We start from the raw sequence: 13,895 nt of genomic DNA on the forward strand, positions 1-13,895 counted from the left end.
CTAGGACTACGTTATGCTAGCCATAGCATTTCAGTATGTGGAATCAAACTATGGAATGGATTGAGTAAGACCCTCAAACAATGCACAACGATGAGCCAATTCAAGAAACAATACAAGCAGTTGATGTTTGCTAAATACAAGGATGAAGAGTCTTGAACCAGTCATGATGTGCTATACATATCACTATATTGACACTTACTATGGTACCCATTATGGCATTGGATGCTCATATCACCTCCTACTTTGGTACGTATGTGACCAAAAAAAATCTTTAAAAAAAACTTAAACTATATTAGGAAAGCAGGAAGTGAACAAATGTTTTAAAATAAATAATATATATTTTTTTTTAAATAATTTTTTAAATAAAATATATTTAAAAACCCTGAAACTATATTATTTTTAAAATTTATTCAAAAATATATATATAATTTTTTTAAAATGTGTTCACTTCCGGCTTTTCTAATATAGTTTAAGTTTTTGTATTTTTTAATTTATTAAAAAAATTATATATATATATTTATTTATTTATTTATGTATTTATTATTATTTAATTTGTTTTAAAAAATGTTCACTTCCTGCTTTCCTAATATAGTTTAAGGGTTTTTATTTTTTTATTTATTAAAAAAACCCTAAAACTATATTAGGAAAGCAGGAAGTGAACAAATGTGGCTGTTACTGATTGTAAAAGTACCAGATGGAGGGGTAGGATTTAATAAGCTTTGCTTCTTCCTGCTCCTTTTGGACATGTGGAACTGTGAACTGATTATGTGATGCATTCAATTGTAATCTGATGCATGTTCAAATGAAATAAAACCATTACCATTGCCATATTTAACCCCGTAATGATTACACAAAATGCCCCATATGTGTGTATGTAATAAATCATTTAAAAAGCTTATGTCGCTGAGATTCGACGATGTACGACATTCCAAGACACAATTACACAAAACTAAACCAGCTGCAAACATAAAACTAAAAAGCCTTACTCCACCTGTAATACTAAGGTGATTCATATCACAAATCAATGCCTCTATGTGTTGATTGGTGAGTTTTTGTACGGTATTTCCTGACAGCTCACATTTGTGAAGGCCGTCTCTGTTTTTGAATAGACATTTGCAATAAAAGTGACTAATTCATTCCAGCTCTTTTAATACTCCGCCTCTCTTTTTAATTGCCATTGTTCATCAGCAACTAAGGAGGCTGGCTAACCTGCTACGCTCGTTGAGTTGACTCACAGGAAAACAGCGCCCCTAGTGTTTTGGTGGATAACTGCACTCTGGAATAAACCAGCCTTTTGTAGCCAAAGGAATAATAAAAGTTAGTTTTAAGCCCCAGGAGGAGGAGGAGGAGGTTGGTTGGAGTGTGATGAAGAGAGGAAGAACGGGGAGAAGGTTCTTGTTGGTCTTCTCTTCATCATGGTGTAGGCTGTCTCAGAGGTTAGCTGTCAAAGTGAGCGGTTCACTGAGAGGTCCGGCTCCTGTGAAGCTGGTGTGTGTGTGTGTGTGTGTGTGTGTGTGTGTGTGTGTGTGAGTAAATCACTGCGGAGAGATAAAGCGTTGATATACGACTCAAGCGGAGAGAAGAGTGTGAATATGCGTGACGGGACTGATGTGGAGGAACAGGTCTCATTGGTGGTGGTGGTGGAGGTGGTGAGGGGGCAGGGGTGAGTTAGTGTTAGTGGGGGTCTTCTCGGCTCCACAGGAAGGCCAAGCATGGAGGTTGTTTGTGGAATTATGTTTCAATGTGTTGGAAGCAGGAAAGAAAACCCTGGCAAAGGGAATACTGCAAAAAGAGCAGCACGGGGAGTGTAAAAGGGTGACAAAGAGAGTCTGAGGCCTCTGATGAGAAATCCATACACTTTATAGCCCCCCCCACCTACCCCCGACCCCCCAATCCAGGAGGCTGTGACTAATGTCTTTTTCACACATTTCACCTTCAGCCATCCATCAGTGACTCCGCCTCCTCCTGTGAAAGCAAACACTTAAGAAACCTTTTTATTTTTTTTTTTAACTCTAGTGCAACTTTATTGATGCTTCCCTATTTTGGAACCTGAATTCCACTGATGATGTTGTTTATGCTTCTACAAATGGAAAAAAACAACAAACACAACTAGCGTGTTTTTTGTGTGTCTTTGTCAGTGTCATGACTAGGAATCGACCGATATGTTTTTTTTTTTTGAGCTGATGCTGATTCCGATTTTTTTTCATCACCCTTAGCAGATGGCCGATTTTGCTTTGGCCGATATTTGTGGCCGATACTCCCTCAATTTACACGAAAAAATGACAATGATAACAAATATTACAGGTCTCAAGTTTAAACAAATATTTATTGAAATGTAATGGTAATGGTTTTATTTCATTTGAACATGCATTAGATTACAATTGAATGCATCATATAATCAGTTCACAGTTCCACATGTCCAAAAGGAGTAGAAAGAAGCAAAGCTTATTAAATCCTACCCCTCCATTTGGTAATTTTACATTCAGTAACTGTTACATTTGTTCACTTCCTGCTTTCCACAATACAGTTTAGGGTTTTTTTTTTTTAATTTAATGCATGATATGACCATACAATGACATAATGGGTACCATAGTAACTGTCAATATAGTTAAAAAGTATGTGTATTTCAGTATGTGGAATCAAACTATGAAATGGATTGAGTAAGACCCTCAAACAATGCACAACGATGAGCCAATGGTGGTGGACAATTTGGAGTCGCCAATTAACCTAGCATGTTTTTGGCATGCACAGGGAGAAAATGCAAACTCCACACAGAAATGGCCAAGGGTGGAATTGAACCCAGGTCTCCTAGCTGTGAGGTCTGCGTGCTAACCACTAGACCACCGCCCCAATATTTCAACTAAGTTTAACTATTAGAGGCTAATTAAAAGTTGAAAACGTACCCTAGTTGTGATTCCCCACTGTTGCAGTGTGGGAGGGGTAACGCGACTGCGTGTGTTGCAGGGTCCTCCCGCAACACAAAGCTGCCCGGTGGATGCCTGTCTGTAAATCATGCGGCGGAAAAATACATTGGCGAACCCACACGCGCATTGACTCAAGTCAAGAACGCAAATATCGACTCGATATATCGGCCGGCCGATGTACGTATCAGTCGATCCTTAGTCATGACGACACGTGAACAGGAAATGGAACTCATCGACAAAGACAAAGACAGCTGGGATAGGCTCCAGCATACCCGCAACCCTACTGAGGATAAGTGGCATAGAAAATGGATGGATGGATATTATACAAAGGACAAGAAAAGCAGTACATTGCATGGGAACATACTGAGTCAACATATTGAGTTTTGCACAAACAAATGAAAGCATAACTTTTGTGACGCAAACTTTGTTTGTGACGCAGGGGTCTCAAACATGCGGTCCGCGGGCCAAATGTGGCCCGCAGAACACTAGTTTGAGGCCCCCGCCTTGATATGAAAGTTTAATGTTAGTGCGGCCCGCGCAAGTTTGATATGGATGCTGTATGGTATCATGTACCCAGAAAAAATTATTACGTTTGATTAATGTTCATGTTAAAGGTTAAATAACTGTTAATAGTTATCCTCCCTGTCCGTGTGGAAGTGGTATAAATGTGACTATAGTCGTGTTTTGTCATGTCTACAGGGCTCTAATAATGCTATGTTCATTTTAATCTGAAAAAAATAATTTGTCTACCCACCAACTATATGTGGTTTCTTAAGTTTTTATTATTTGCTGTTTTATTATTATTATTATTATATTTATTTATTACTGATTGATTGATTTTCTTTATTCTTGATTTGTTTTTTGATTTGTTTCATCTTATTTTGTGTTGAGAACAGTGGAATGTTTTATAAGAGCTTTTCTTGTAGAAAATTAGAACCAAGGTGAAGTTTTTTTTTATTTTTTTGTTTTTAATAAATGCGTTTTTTTTTTTTTAAACTTGATGCGACCCAGTCTCACCCAGACCTGAGCTCCAGTGGCCCCCAAGTAAATTGAGTTTGAGACCCCTGGTTTAATGTCTCCTGCAGTTAAAATACGGCTTATTATCTTTAGTGTCTTTCAAATGGAAGCTCCACCGGGACAAAGCGCAACAAATCAGTGTCCCAAAGGGATGTATTTATTTGCTCGTTAATAGTTCAGGTCCACTGAGTCGCTTTGAGATTTTAATGATGGATTTGCAAACCGGCGCTTTTTATAGCGTCCAATGTCAGCGTGTCCACAGAGGTCCGTTGTGCGTGTCACTGCTAAATATGGAGGCTATTGTTGAAGCCCACAAGGAGTCATGAGAAGCCACTGAACCTCGCTCCACTCCCCTGCTTCCTTTTTCTCGTCTTCCTGTTTGCCTCGCTCTCCGCTCCCCTTTCGCATTCTGACGTATCGTATCCCCTTCTGCAGCCACGCACTCACTCCCTTAAATTCCACCACGCTCCCTCCCCTGCCGTCTTTTCCTCATTTGTGCTCCTTCCTCCGTGCATCATCGCCTTTCAGTCCTCCCGCTACACCGTCTCTTTCACTCGCCGCTCAAGGTCACGCCTCGTGGTTATGCCTGTGGGGAATTTTTGGCAATTTTGTACGGTCACTGATGGCTGTGCTCTGTTTAAGTTGTAGTTCCTCCACCACATAGTCATCAAAGCATCTTTGTGGCCATTGCTTTGTGCCCAAAGTCTTCCCACAAATTGTCTGTCAGTGGAATTCAACATTCGCTACTTTTTATTGTAACGTCTTTTATCGTAACGTCGTTTCGCCTTAAATATACATTCATTATCCTCCACATTATAATTATTATTGTTATTATTTATTATTGTACAGGAGCCAGGGTAGCTAGCTAGCTAGCTATTGTCTGTCAGTGTAATTCAACATTCACTACTTTTTATCGTAACGTCTGTCATACGGCCTTTCATACATATTTTGTCGTTTCGCCTTAAATATACATTTATTATCCACATCATTATCCTCCACATTATAATTATTATTATTTATTATTGTACAGGAGCCTAGCTAGCTAGCTAGCTAGCTATTGTCTGTCAGTGTAATTCAACATTCACTACTTTTTATCGTAACGTCTTTCATACATATTTTGTCGTTTCGCCTTAAATATACATTTATTATCCACATCATTATCCTCCACATTATAATTATTATTGTTATTAATTATTATTGTACAGGAGCCAGGCTAGCTAGCTAGCTAGCTAGCTATTGTCTGTCAGTGTAATTCAACATTCACTACTTTTTATCGTAACGTCTTTCATACATATTTTGTCGTTTCGCCTTAAATATACATTTATTATCCATATCATTATCCTCCACATTATAATTATTATTGTTATTAATTATTATTGTACAGGAGCCAGGCTAGCTAGCTAGCTAGCTATTGTCTGTCAGTGTAATTCAACATTCACTACTTTTTATCGTAACGTCTTACGGCCTTTCATACACATTTTGTCGTTTCGCCTTAATATACATTTATTATCCACATCATTATCCTCCACATTATAATTATTATTATTTATTATTGTACAGGAGCCAGGCTATCCATCCATCCATCCATCCATCCATCTCATTCTCTTATTGGACCAATCGAAAACAATCCTCGACCCGCAAATGTCGACTGAGCCACACTTTGGACACCCCTGATCTAGGCTTATTGTGAAGACTTCATTACATAAGCATAAATTGTATGTAAGTTAAAATGACGCTCACCTCTCCCTGTTGTCCCTCAAGGTCCGCCCAGGGTTTCTGAAGCAGTGGCCCACCGTCAGAGTGCCCGCCTGGGTCGGACCATGACGCTTCCCTGTCCCGTGGAGAGCGACCCGCCGCCGCTCCTCATGTGGACCAAAGACAACCGCAACATCCACAGTGGCTGGACGCGCTTCCGGGTGCTGCAGCACGGCCTACGCATCAAAGACGTGGAGGCGGGCGACGCCGGCACATATGTCTGCAAGGCCATCAACGGCTTTGGCAGCGTCAACGTCAACGTCACCCTCATCATCATCGGTGAGTGGAGGCCAAACGTGCGCTTATTGTTATTGTTTATTGTCAAATTCTACGACAACACATTTTGAACAGGACTCTTTTATTGTCTCTTAGAAGCTTGTGAGAAATGACACCACAATCATTTTGTTTTTGTGTCCACGCCAGCCGTGTTTGTGTTCGATTGCGTCATGTTTGGTATGCCTGCAGTGATGTCATCATCATGCAGACGTCTTTAATCAATGTGTCTGCACCGTGTTTGTCTTCGATGGCTACTGTCCTCATCCAGCTTAACGACATAGCTGCCAGTGGCAGGACATGTTCACACGTGCATTTATGGGTTTAGGCTTCAGCAGGCAGCGGGGCAGCTTAGGTGCATGTGGGGACCTGAAGGGGGGGTCAATATTAGGTTCATTGACCACTCCAAAATTGTCTATGGGTATGAATGTGAGTGTGAATGGTTGTTTGTCTATATGTGCCCTGGGATTGGCTGGTGACCAGTCTATGGTGTCTCGGCCAAGTTTGTGTGGAATTTGCATGTTCTCCCCGTGCATGCGTGGGTTTTCTCCAGGTACTCCGGTTTCCTCCCACATTCCAAAAACATGCTAGGTTAATTAGCAACTCCAAATTGTCCATAGGTATGAATGTGAGTGTGAATGGTTGTTTGTCTATATGTGCCCTGTGATTGGCTGGTGCTCAGTCTAGGGTGTCTCGGCCAACTTTGTGTGGAATTTGCATGTTCTCCCCGTGCGTGTGTGGGTTTTCTCCGGGTATTCCGGTTTCCTCCCACATTCCAAAAACATGCTAGGTTAATTAGCAACTCCAAATTGTCCATAGGTATGAATGTGAGTGTGAATGGTTGTTTGTCTATATGTGCCCTGGGATTGGCTGGCCACCAGTCCAGGGTGTACCCCGCCTCTCGCCCGAAGTCACCTGGAATAGGCTCCAGCATACCTCCCGACTCTAATGGATGGATGTTTGTAATAATAAATTATACATTACTATAGCAGCTAGCTGCACTGCGGCATAGTGGTTAGCACGCAGGCCTCTGAGCTAGGAGTTCAATTCCACACTCGGCCATCTCTGTGTGGAGTTTGGATGTTCTCCCCGTGCATGCGTGGGTTTTCTCCGGGTACTCCGGTTTCCTCCCACATTCCAAAAACATGCTAGGTTAATTGGCGACTCCAAATTGTCCATAGGTATGAATGTGAGTGTGAATGGTTGTTTGTCTATGTGCCCTGTGATTGGCTGGCCACCAGTCCAGGGTGTTCCCCGCCTCTTGCCCGAAGACAGCTGGGATAGGCTCCAGCACCTCTATGACCCTTGTGAGGATAAGCGGTAGAAAATGAATGAATAAATGAACAATAGCAGCTACTTTGGTTAATAAAGCTCTCTTGCTGCTGCATTCAGGAGCAATATTGCCTCTCATGATTATAGACATGAATAATAAACCATTTTATATGCAATCATGTTATTTTGTAAGATACAGAAAATAGAGCTGAAGTACTTGAAGCACGAACACACTGCAGTCTTTCCACCCTTTTTAAAGTTCACAATGGCCTCTTTCCCATCACATCAAACAGCGAGCCGGCGTAATAAAATTCTTAGTCTTAATTTAGAGTTGCCGCGTTTGAAATGGCGGCCGGAAAGGTTAACCTTCAAAGATGACCCCTCTTCTGCAATCCATTCTGGGTATCAAAAGCAAACGTCTCCATTTAGTGTTGCTCGCCTTGTTATCATAGCTGGAGTAATCTGCATATGTAATGAAGTACACAGAGGAAGGGTTTGAGAGCCTTTCAGGCGTCCTGTCCCCTTGTCTCCTTTTTCCTTGTTTGCCTTTTCGGTATTTATTGCTTAATCTGACCCGTCATTTCTCCGTTTTCTCCGACCGCTGTTTCATTCTTGTCAATATTATCTCAGTTTCGTATCTCATTGGCTATGAAATGTCCACTTCGTTTTTTTTTTTATGGAAGGTTTTTGTTGGAAGTGTGTCGCTCTCGCAAGTGAGGATGGAAATATGGCCGCGCCTGGTAGAAGATGAGTGATTGAAAAAGTACACCTCACAATAGTTTGAACCAGATGTGCTGACAATGGGAGCGTGTCTGGAACAGGGATGGGAAGTCGTGCGGAAAAAGGAAGGAAGCTGTTTGGCGTGCGTACATGTGTGTTGAGGTCCTTCTGCAAACGCGTACAAGCGAGTCGTGCGATGATTCGTAGTGATTTAAGATCCGGGCTCGAACATCTGACATGTGGTTTGAATTGCCGCTGGATTTCGGAGGTGCTGCATGTTGAAAAAAAAAAAAAAGAGCTTGTCAGGGATTTGAGCTCATCAGACCCGCAGACAAGAGCTCAGTGTAACACTGCGTGGTTTTATGTCACAATTCATCCATTAATCCCACCAGCAGATTAGGACGGATCCGTATTGACCCGTTCCAGTACGATCCGTCCCACGCAAAACTCTTACGTTGCAGTAGCACATCCACTTTATCTTCTTTCCATCTGACTTCGTCCCAAGTGAGACTGCAGCTGTCCACTGGACTAAAACCAACATGTGGGATCGGGTTGCAGTCTAGCATCGGCGCTATTCCGCCATCGTCCAGTCCTTTGTCCTTCTAGACCGCCATGCTTGAGTCTTTCCCGTGTCCCCCCCTCCATATCTTTCTACCTCACCACATCTCCACTATGCAGTTCTTTCCTTCAAATTCCTCTGTTCTTTACATCTGCGTTCATTAGGTGACCTTCACACTTGCAGGAATTTAGTCTCTGCAATTCAGTGGTGCAATACGTGTCATTTAGATGCTAGCTTGCACATTCTGATACACATAAGTAGGGATCGACCGATATGGTTTTTTCGGGCTGATGCCGATTTTTTTTCCCATCACTCTTTGCTTAGGGCGATATTTGTGGCTGATACTGCTTTTTGCTTTACATCAGTAAAGGCCAAATGTGGCCCGCAGGACACTAGTTTTGAGGCCCCCGCCTGGATGCTGTATGGTATTATGTACCCAGAAAAAATGATCACGTTTGATTAATGTTCATGTTAAAGGTTAAATAACTGTTAATAGTTATCCTCCTTATCCGTGTGGAAGTGGTAAGTTTTTGGCTATTTAAGTTTAAAGGAAATAACTTGAAGGCTACCGTTTAGGTCGCTAGCTCTCTTGCGAGTTAGCATGTGTCTCAAGACCCTGCAGTTGCGCAATATGTTGTAAATAAAAAGAGTATAAATGTGACTATAGTCGTGTTTTGTCATGTCTACAGGGCTCTAATAATGCTTTGTTCATTTTAATCTGAAAAAAATTATTTGTCTACCCACCAACTATACGTGGTTTCTTAAGTTTTTATTATTTGCTGTTTTATTATTATTATTATTATTATATTTATTACTGATTGAGTTTCTTTATTCTTGATTTGTTTATTTATTTTTCATCTTATTTTGTGTAGAAAAATAAAAATGAAGATATTTGAGAACAGTGGAATGTTTTATCAGAGCTTTTATTGTAGAAAATCGGAACCAAAGAAAAGTTCATTTATTTTTCTGTTTTTAATAAATGCGTTTTTTTTGGGGTTTTTTTTTGGAAAACCTGCTGCGGCCCAGCCTCACCCAGACCCTAGCTCCAGTGGCCCCCCAGGTAAATTGAGTTTGAGACCCCTGATTTACATGAAAAAATGAAAATGATAACAAATATTCCAGACCCACGAACTAAATTATATTTGTTAGAGACTAATTAAAAGTTGAAAATGTACCCTTGTGATTCACCGCTCTTGCAGTGGGGGACGGGTACCGCGACTGCGTGGGTCTACAGGGTCCTGCGGCAACACAAAGCTGCCCAGCGGATGCCTGTCTGTAAATCATGCGGTGGAAAAATACATCGGCGAACCCACACGCATGTATCGGCCTATACCGATTCATATAAAGAACGCAAATATCGGCTCGATATTTATATTGGTCGATCCTTACACATAAGGTATGCAATCCTTGAGTGAAAATGGTGCACATTTGCACAAAATGCCACCCTCCCGCAGGACTTATGTAAACCTAAGTGCTGTTTAAGTCAAGTGTGAGGTAACGCATTCACTTTGGTACGCACCACCTGCATTGTGCTTACGACAAAAGTACTCAATTCCATACAAAGTACTGCTTTTGGTTCCCCACTTCTTGGTACCTTCAAGTTGTTTTGTCTTTCTATACATCACTTCAGTTCCTTCAAATTCTCCATACCTCCAATTTATCCTTGTTCTTGTGTTCCTACTCCTTCATGCTTAATCCTTTAGTCCTGTGTTCTGTCCTGAAGTTTCCCCATCCCTCATACCTCCAACCTCTACTTCTTCTGCCTTTTAGTACCCCCATTCCGACACATCTCTGTCCGCTATCCGTTATTTCTTTAGTCTCTCTATCTCTCTTTTTCTCCTCTGGTTTTTCCGCTCTCAGGTTTCTGAGTGTTTAATTGAGATATCGGCTGCCTGTCTGGAAAGGATGTAAAGGTGGCCAAGGTTTTGCAGCCTAATTACTGTGAGTCACACACACACACACACACACACACACACACACACACACACATGTGCACAAACGTATGAGTCCGTGTGATTGCACAAAGCCTAAAAAGCAGCTCAAATAACCCGACCTCACTTTGTCACACACTCACCTCAACAAGCCCAGCCTCCCATCTCCCATCTGGACCGGTCCTGCAGTGTTTGACCGCTCTGAATGTGTGTGTGTGATTTGGGGGGGGGGGTGGTTTACTATGTCTACCACCAGATTCTTGTACTCATGTTACACGCAGCCTTGCTTCTTGAATGGCAGAAAAATGCACAACGTGAACGTCAGTGTGTGCTCGGCATTTAACTACCATGCACACATTTGTCCCGATTTGTGGAAAGGAAGAGGACGGGAAGTGGGGCCCAAAGCCGGTGTGAACATGGAACGGATTCAGCCAAGCGGTAAACCATGAGAAATGACTGTTTCTTTGGTTGCACCTTGGCAGCACCTTTCACACTGCCCTAACAAGGCACCTCTTCCGGATTTAGGTGTAGATTCAGGAATTTTTTCCCCACTTTGGGTTGTTACAGTCCACTTGCATCAGCGCCAAATTGGGGAGTGACCCACTAGAGAAAGGGAACGAGTCAGATGGACATTGTTAGGAACAACCTACGAACGTTTACAGTCATTTCTTTGTGTGTTTTGACTACAGTGACAGTGACAATATCATAATCAGAATGCCCTTTATTGTCATTTTACATATAGTAGAATTTTCAGTAAAAGACACTATGACAGTACAAAATATAGAAATTAGAAGAATAAATAATAATAAATAACGAAGGTCTACATTAGCCACGTTTACATGGACCCAAATATTCCAATTCCATTCGGTTTATTTGCTCAAACGGAAAGAATGTAACCTTTGTATACACCTCATTCCGAAAGAAATGTGCCAATGAATGAATGAATATACAATGGGATTCCCAGGGGTGGAATATTCCTTTCCCCAATCCGATTGAGGTACCTTGTACCCGCTCAATCGGAAAGCAAAACCGTTCATTTCAGTGAACAGGATCATTCCAGTTCGTTCAGTAAAAGGAGCCGTTCATTTCGGTCAATTGGTCGTTAGCCTGTGATCTCGCTCTGTGTATAGAGCCGGTCAGTCATGTTGAGTCAGTTCGTTCACTCATTCACATTCGTTCCGACTCAACAGCTCACCAGCCAGTGCTATGTCAGTCATGAACAAAACGGACGGCGGACTGAACGGGTATTTTATAGGCGGTTCATTCGTTCGCAAAAACTAGTTCTTTTGACTAGTTTGTTCACGAACGCCACACCACTACTTAGAAAATATCGCTCAACAGAGTATCCGAAGTATGGGAATACTTTATTGATATGAGCTGATCATTTAGAAATATATATATTTGTTAACCTGTGTTTGTGGTTTATGTTTTCAGGGACTTTCAGGGATTAATCGATGCATCGAAAAAATATTTTCTAGATTAATCGATTACAGAAATAATTGGTTAACCCAGCCCTAGAAAGCTTTTTTCTGGTTTGTATGGTTTTATTGCGATGCTTCAATACTGTTTTAATACTGTGTAAGTAGCTAGTGTTGTTCGATAGTAATGCAATTAGCAATACCCCAACACGTTTTTTTGCGACTGACCTTTTTGCGTCTCGGCGGGTTTGATGTCAAGCTCCATCGCTAGTCTAGGCGTCATTCACAAACGGAAGAGTGGTTACCTACTAGCTCTCAACTGACTCAACAAGATGCTTGTTTGCCTTCCGCATTTTTTTTTACCGGGTTTTATGTCAACATGTCGACGTTGCCGTAAGCAGGTTCCACTGTAGTGACTAGGGATCTTTCTTATGAGTCTCAACCGGTTTAACTGCTGAAAATCTGGACCAGACTTGATGATTGGATGCAGTTTCACTGATAAGACATTGTCAGTGATTGCGTTCATGGAGCTGAATAAACAGCGTTCACACATTACAAATGACCAGAAATGGAGCTACACTTGAATGAATGTGATTGAATAAGAATAGAAAATGGATGGATGGTTGCTTTAGTAGGGTAGGTCACGATGAGGAAACAGCACACCACCCCTATGGTGGTTCAGAGTCGGTCCCACGGCCGGAAATCAAGGAGGCACCGTGACAAGGCCAGATGTAAACATGCTGGCTGCTATGAAACAATCTGTGGGTTGACTTTTTTTTTTTAGGGGGGGGGGGGGGTTGCATTTCAAAAGATGCTTTGGGTGGCGTGTAGAAAAAAAAAAAACAGGCAAAACTGCACACTGCTTGTATGTCCGTGCACACGCAAGCACACACACACACGGATGTTTTAACGCTCCTCCATTTCACGGCTGTCTGTCCCACATCCTCTGGTTATGCCTGGTTTCACCTCCACTGAAAGAGACACAAAGACGATGGATGGGATGAAGTTTTTTTTTTTTTCTCTCGGGCTTCCAACAGAAGATGTCATCAAGTGGAAGTAAGGAATATTTGTGCACATTCAAGATGGGACACGTTTGGAACATCAGGCCGAGATGGATAGATAGCGTTGCTGCAGAAACACAGACCGTAAAGAATTTGTATATAACTCACAACACTACCGTACAAGACAAATATGTACACACTGAGGGGGAGGGGTGCTGGAGCCTATCCCAGCTGTCTTTGGGCGAGAGGGAAAGGCGGGGTACAACCTGGACTGGTGCCCAGCCAATCACAGGGCACATATAGACAAACAACCATTCACACTCACATTCATACCTATGGACAATTTTGGAGTCGCTAATTAAAAGTATGTGTATGTGACGTCAATATACATCAAAATGCAGTAAGATACTGCAATGAGTGCTTCATAGTCGAAATAGGTGTGTCTCTTGTTAGCTCTTTTTGATGCTAGGGGTTAGCAACCTTTACTAATTATTTGTAGTCTGAGAATGAGAAGCAAGCTGGTTTGGAGTTGAACGACTCACTCATCGACCAGATGATTTATCTTCATGCATGGTGGCCATCAGTAATTATGTTCAACAAGACGCTCATTACCGTGAAAGTGGCTTCTGAACACACTCCAAACACTTCATCACCCCTCGCCTCCTCCTCCCCCTCCTCCTCCTCTTCTTCACAGTCCGACAAATAAAAGAAGAAGATGCTTCAGCATCCTCAGACGCATACCTTGTAGTCCTTCACACACATGCACAAGCATGCATTCATTGCCATGCACGTTCTCACCATGGATGGCTTGACCTCTAACAAACTTCATCACTGTGATTAGAGGGAGGAAAGAGGAGACGAGGCAAGAGTGGATGAAAAGATGGCAGGTGGTTGAACCGACAGAAAAGTCCAAAACTTTTTTCTGTATGTTTTAGTCTGAGTTCATAATGTTCTGCAGATGTTTTTTTTGTTGTTTTTTTTTCCTTAGGATGAATGAAGTGAACATTGACAAGAAAGCACAGAGG

General features: G+C 41.8%; 1 protein-coding gene across 1 annotated transcript in view; it reads left to right on the top strand.

The window, feature by feature from the left end:
• The window catches only part of fgfrl1a (fibroblast growth factor receptor like 1a), a 58,444-nt gene that overhangs the window by 19,179 nt on the left and 25,370 nt on the right, over positions 1 to 13,895 (top strand). Inside the window, exon 3 of the mRNA XM_058064322.2 lies at positions 5,703 to 5,975. Within this exon, the coding sequence (XP_057920305.2) occupies positions 5,703 to 5,975 (273 nt within the window). The remainder of the gene's footprint in view (positions 1 to 5,702; positions 5,976 to 13,895) is intronic.

This window comes from Doryrhamphus excisus, linkage group LG23 (assembly GCF_037039965.1).
Source record: "Doryrhamphus excisus strain RoL-2023G ecotype Guam linkage group LG23, RoL_Dexc_Guam_v1.1, whole genome shotgun sequence".
In the NCBI taxonomy this organism is placed as follows: domain Eukaryota; kingdom Metazoa; phylum Chordata; class Actinopteri; order Syngnathiformes; family Syngnathidae; genus Doryrhamphus; species Doryrhamphus excisus.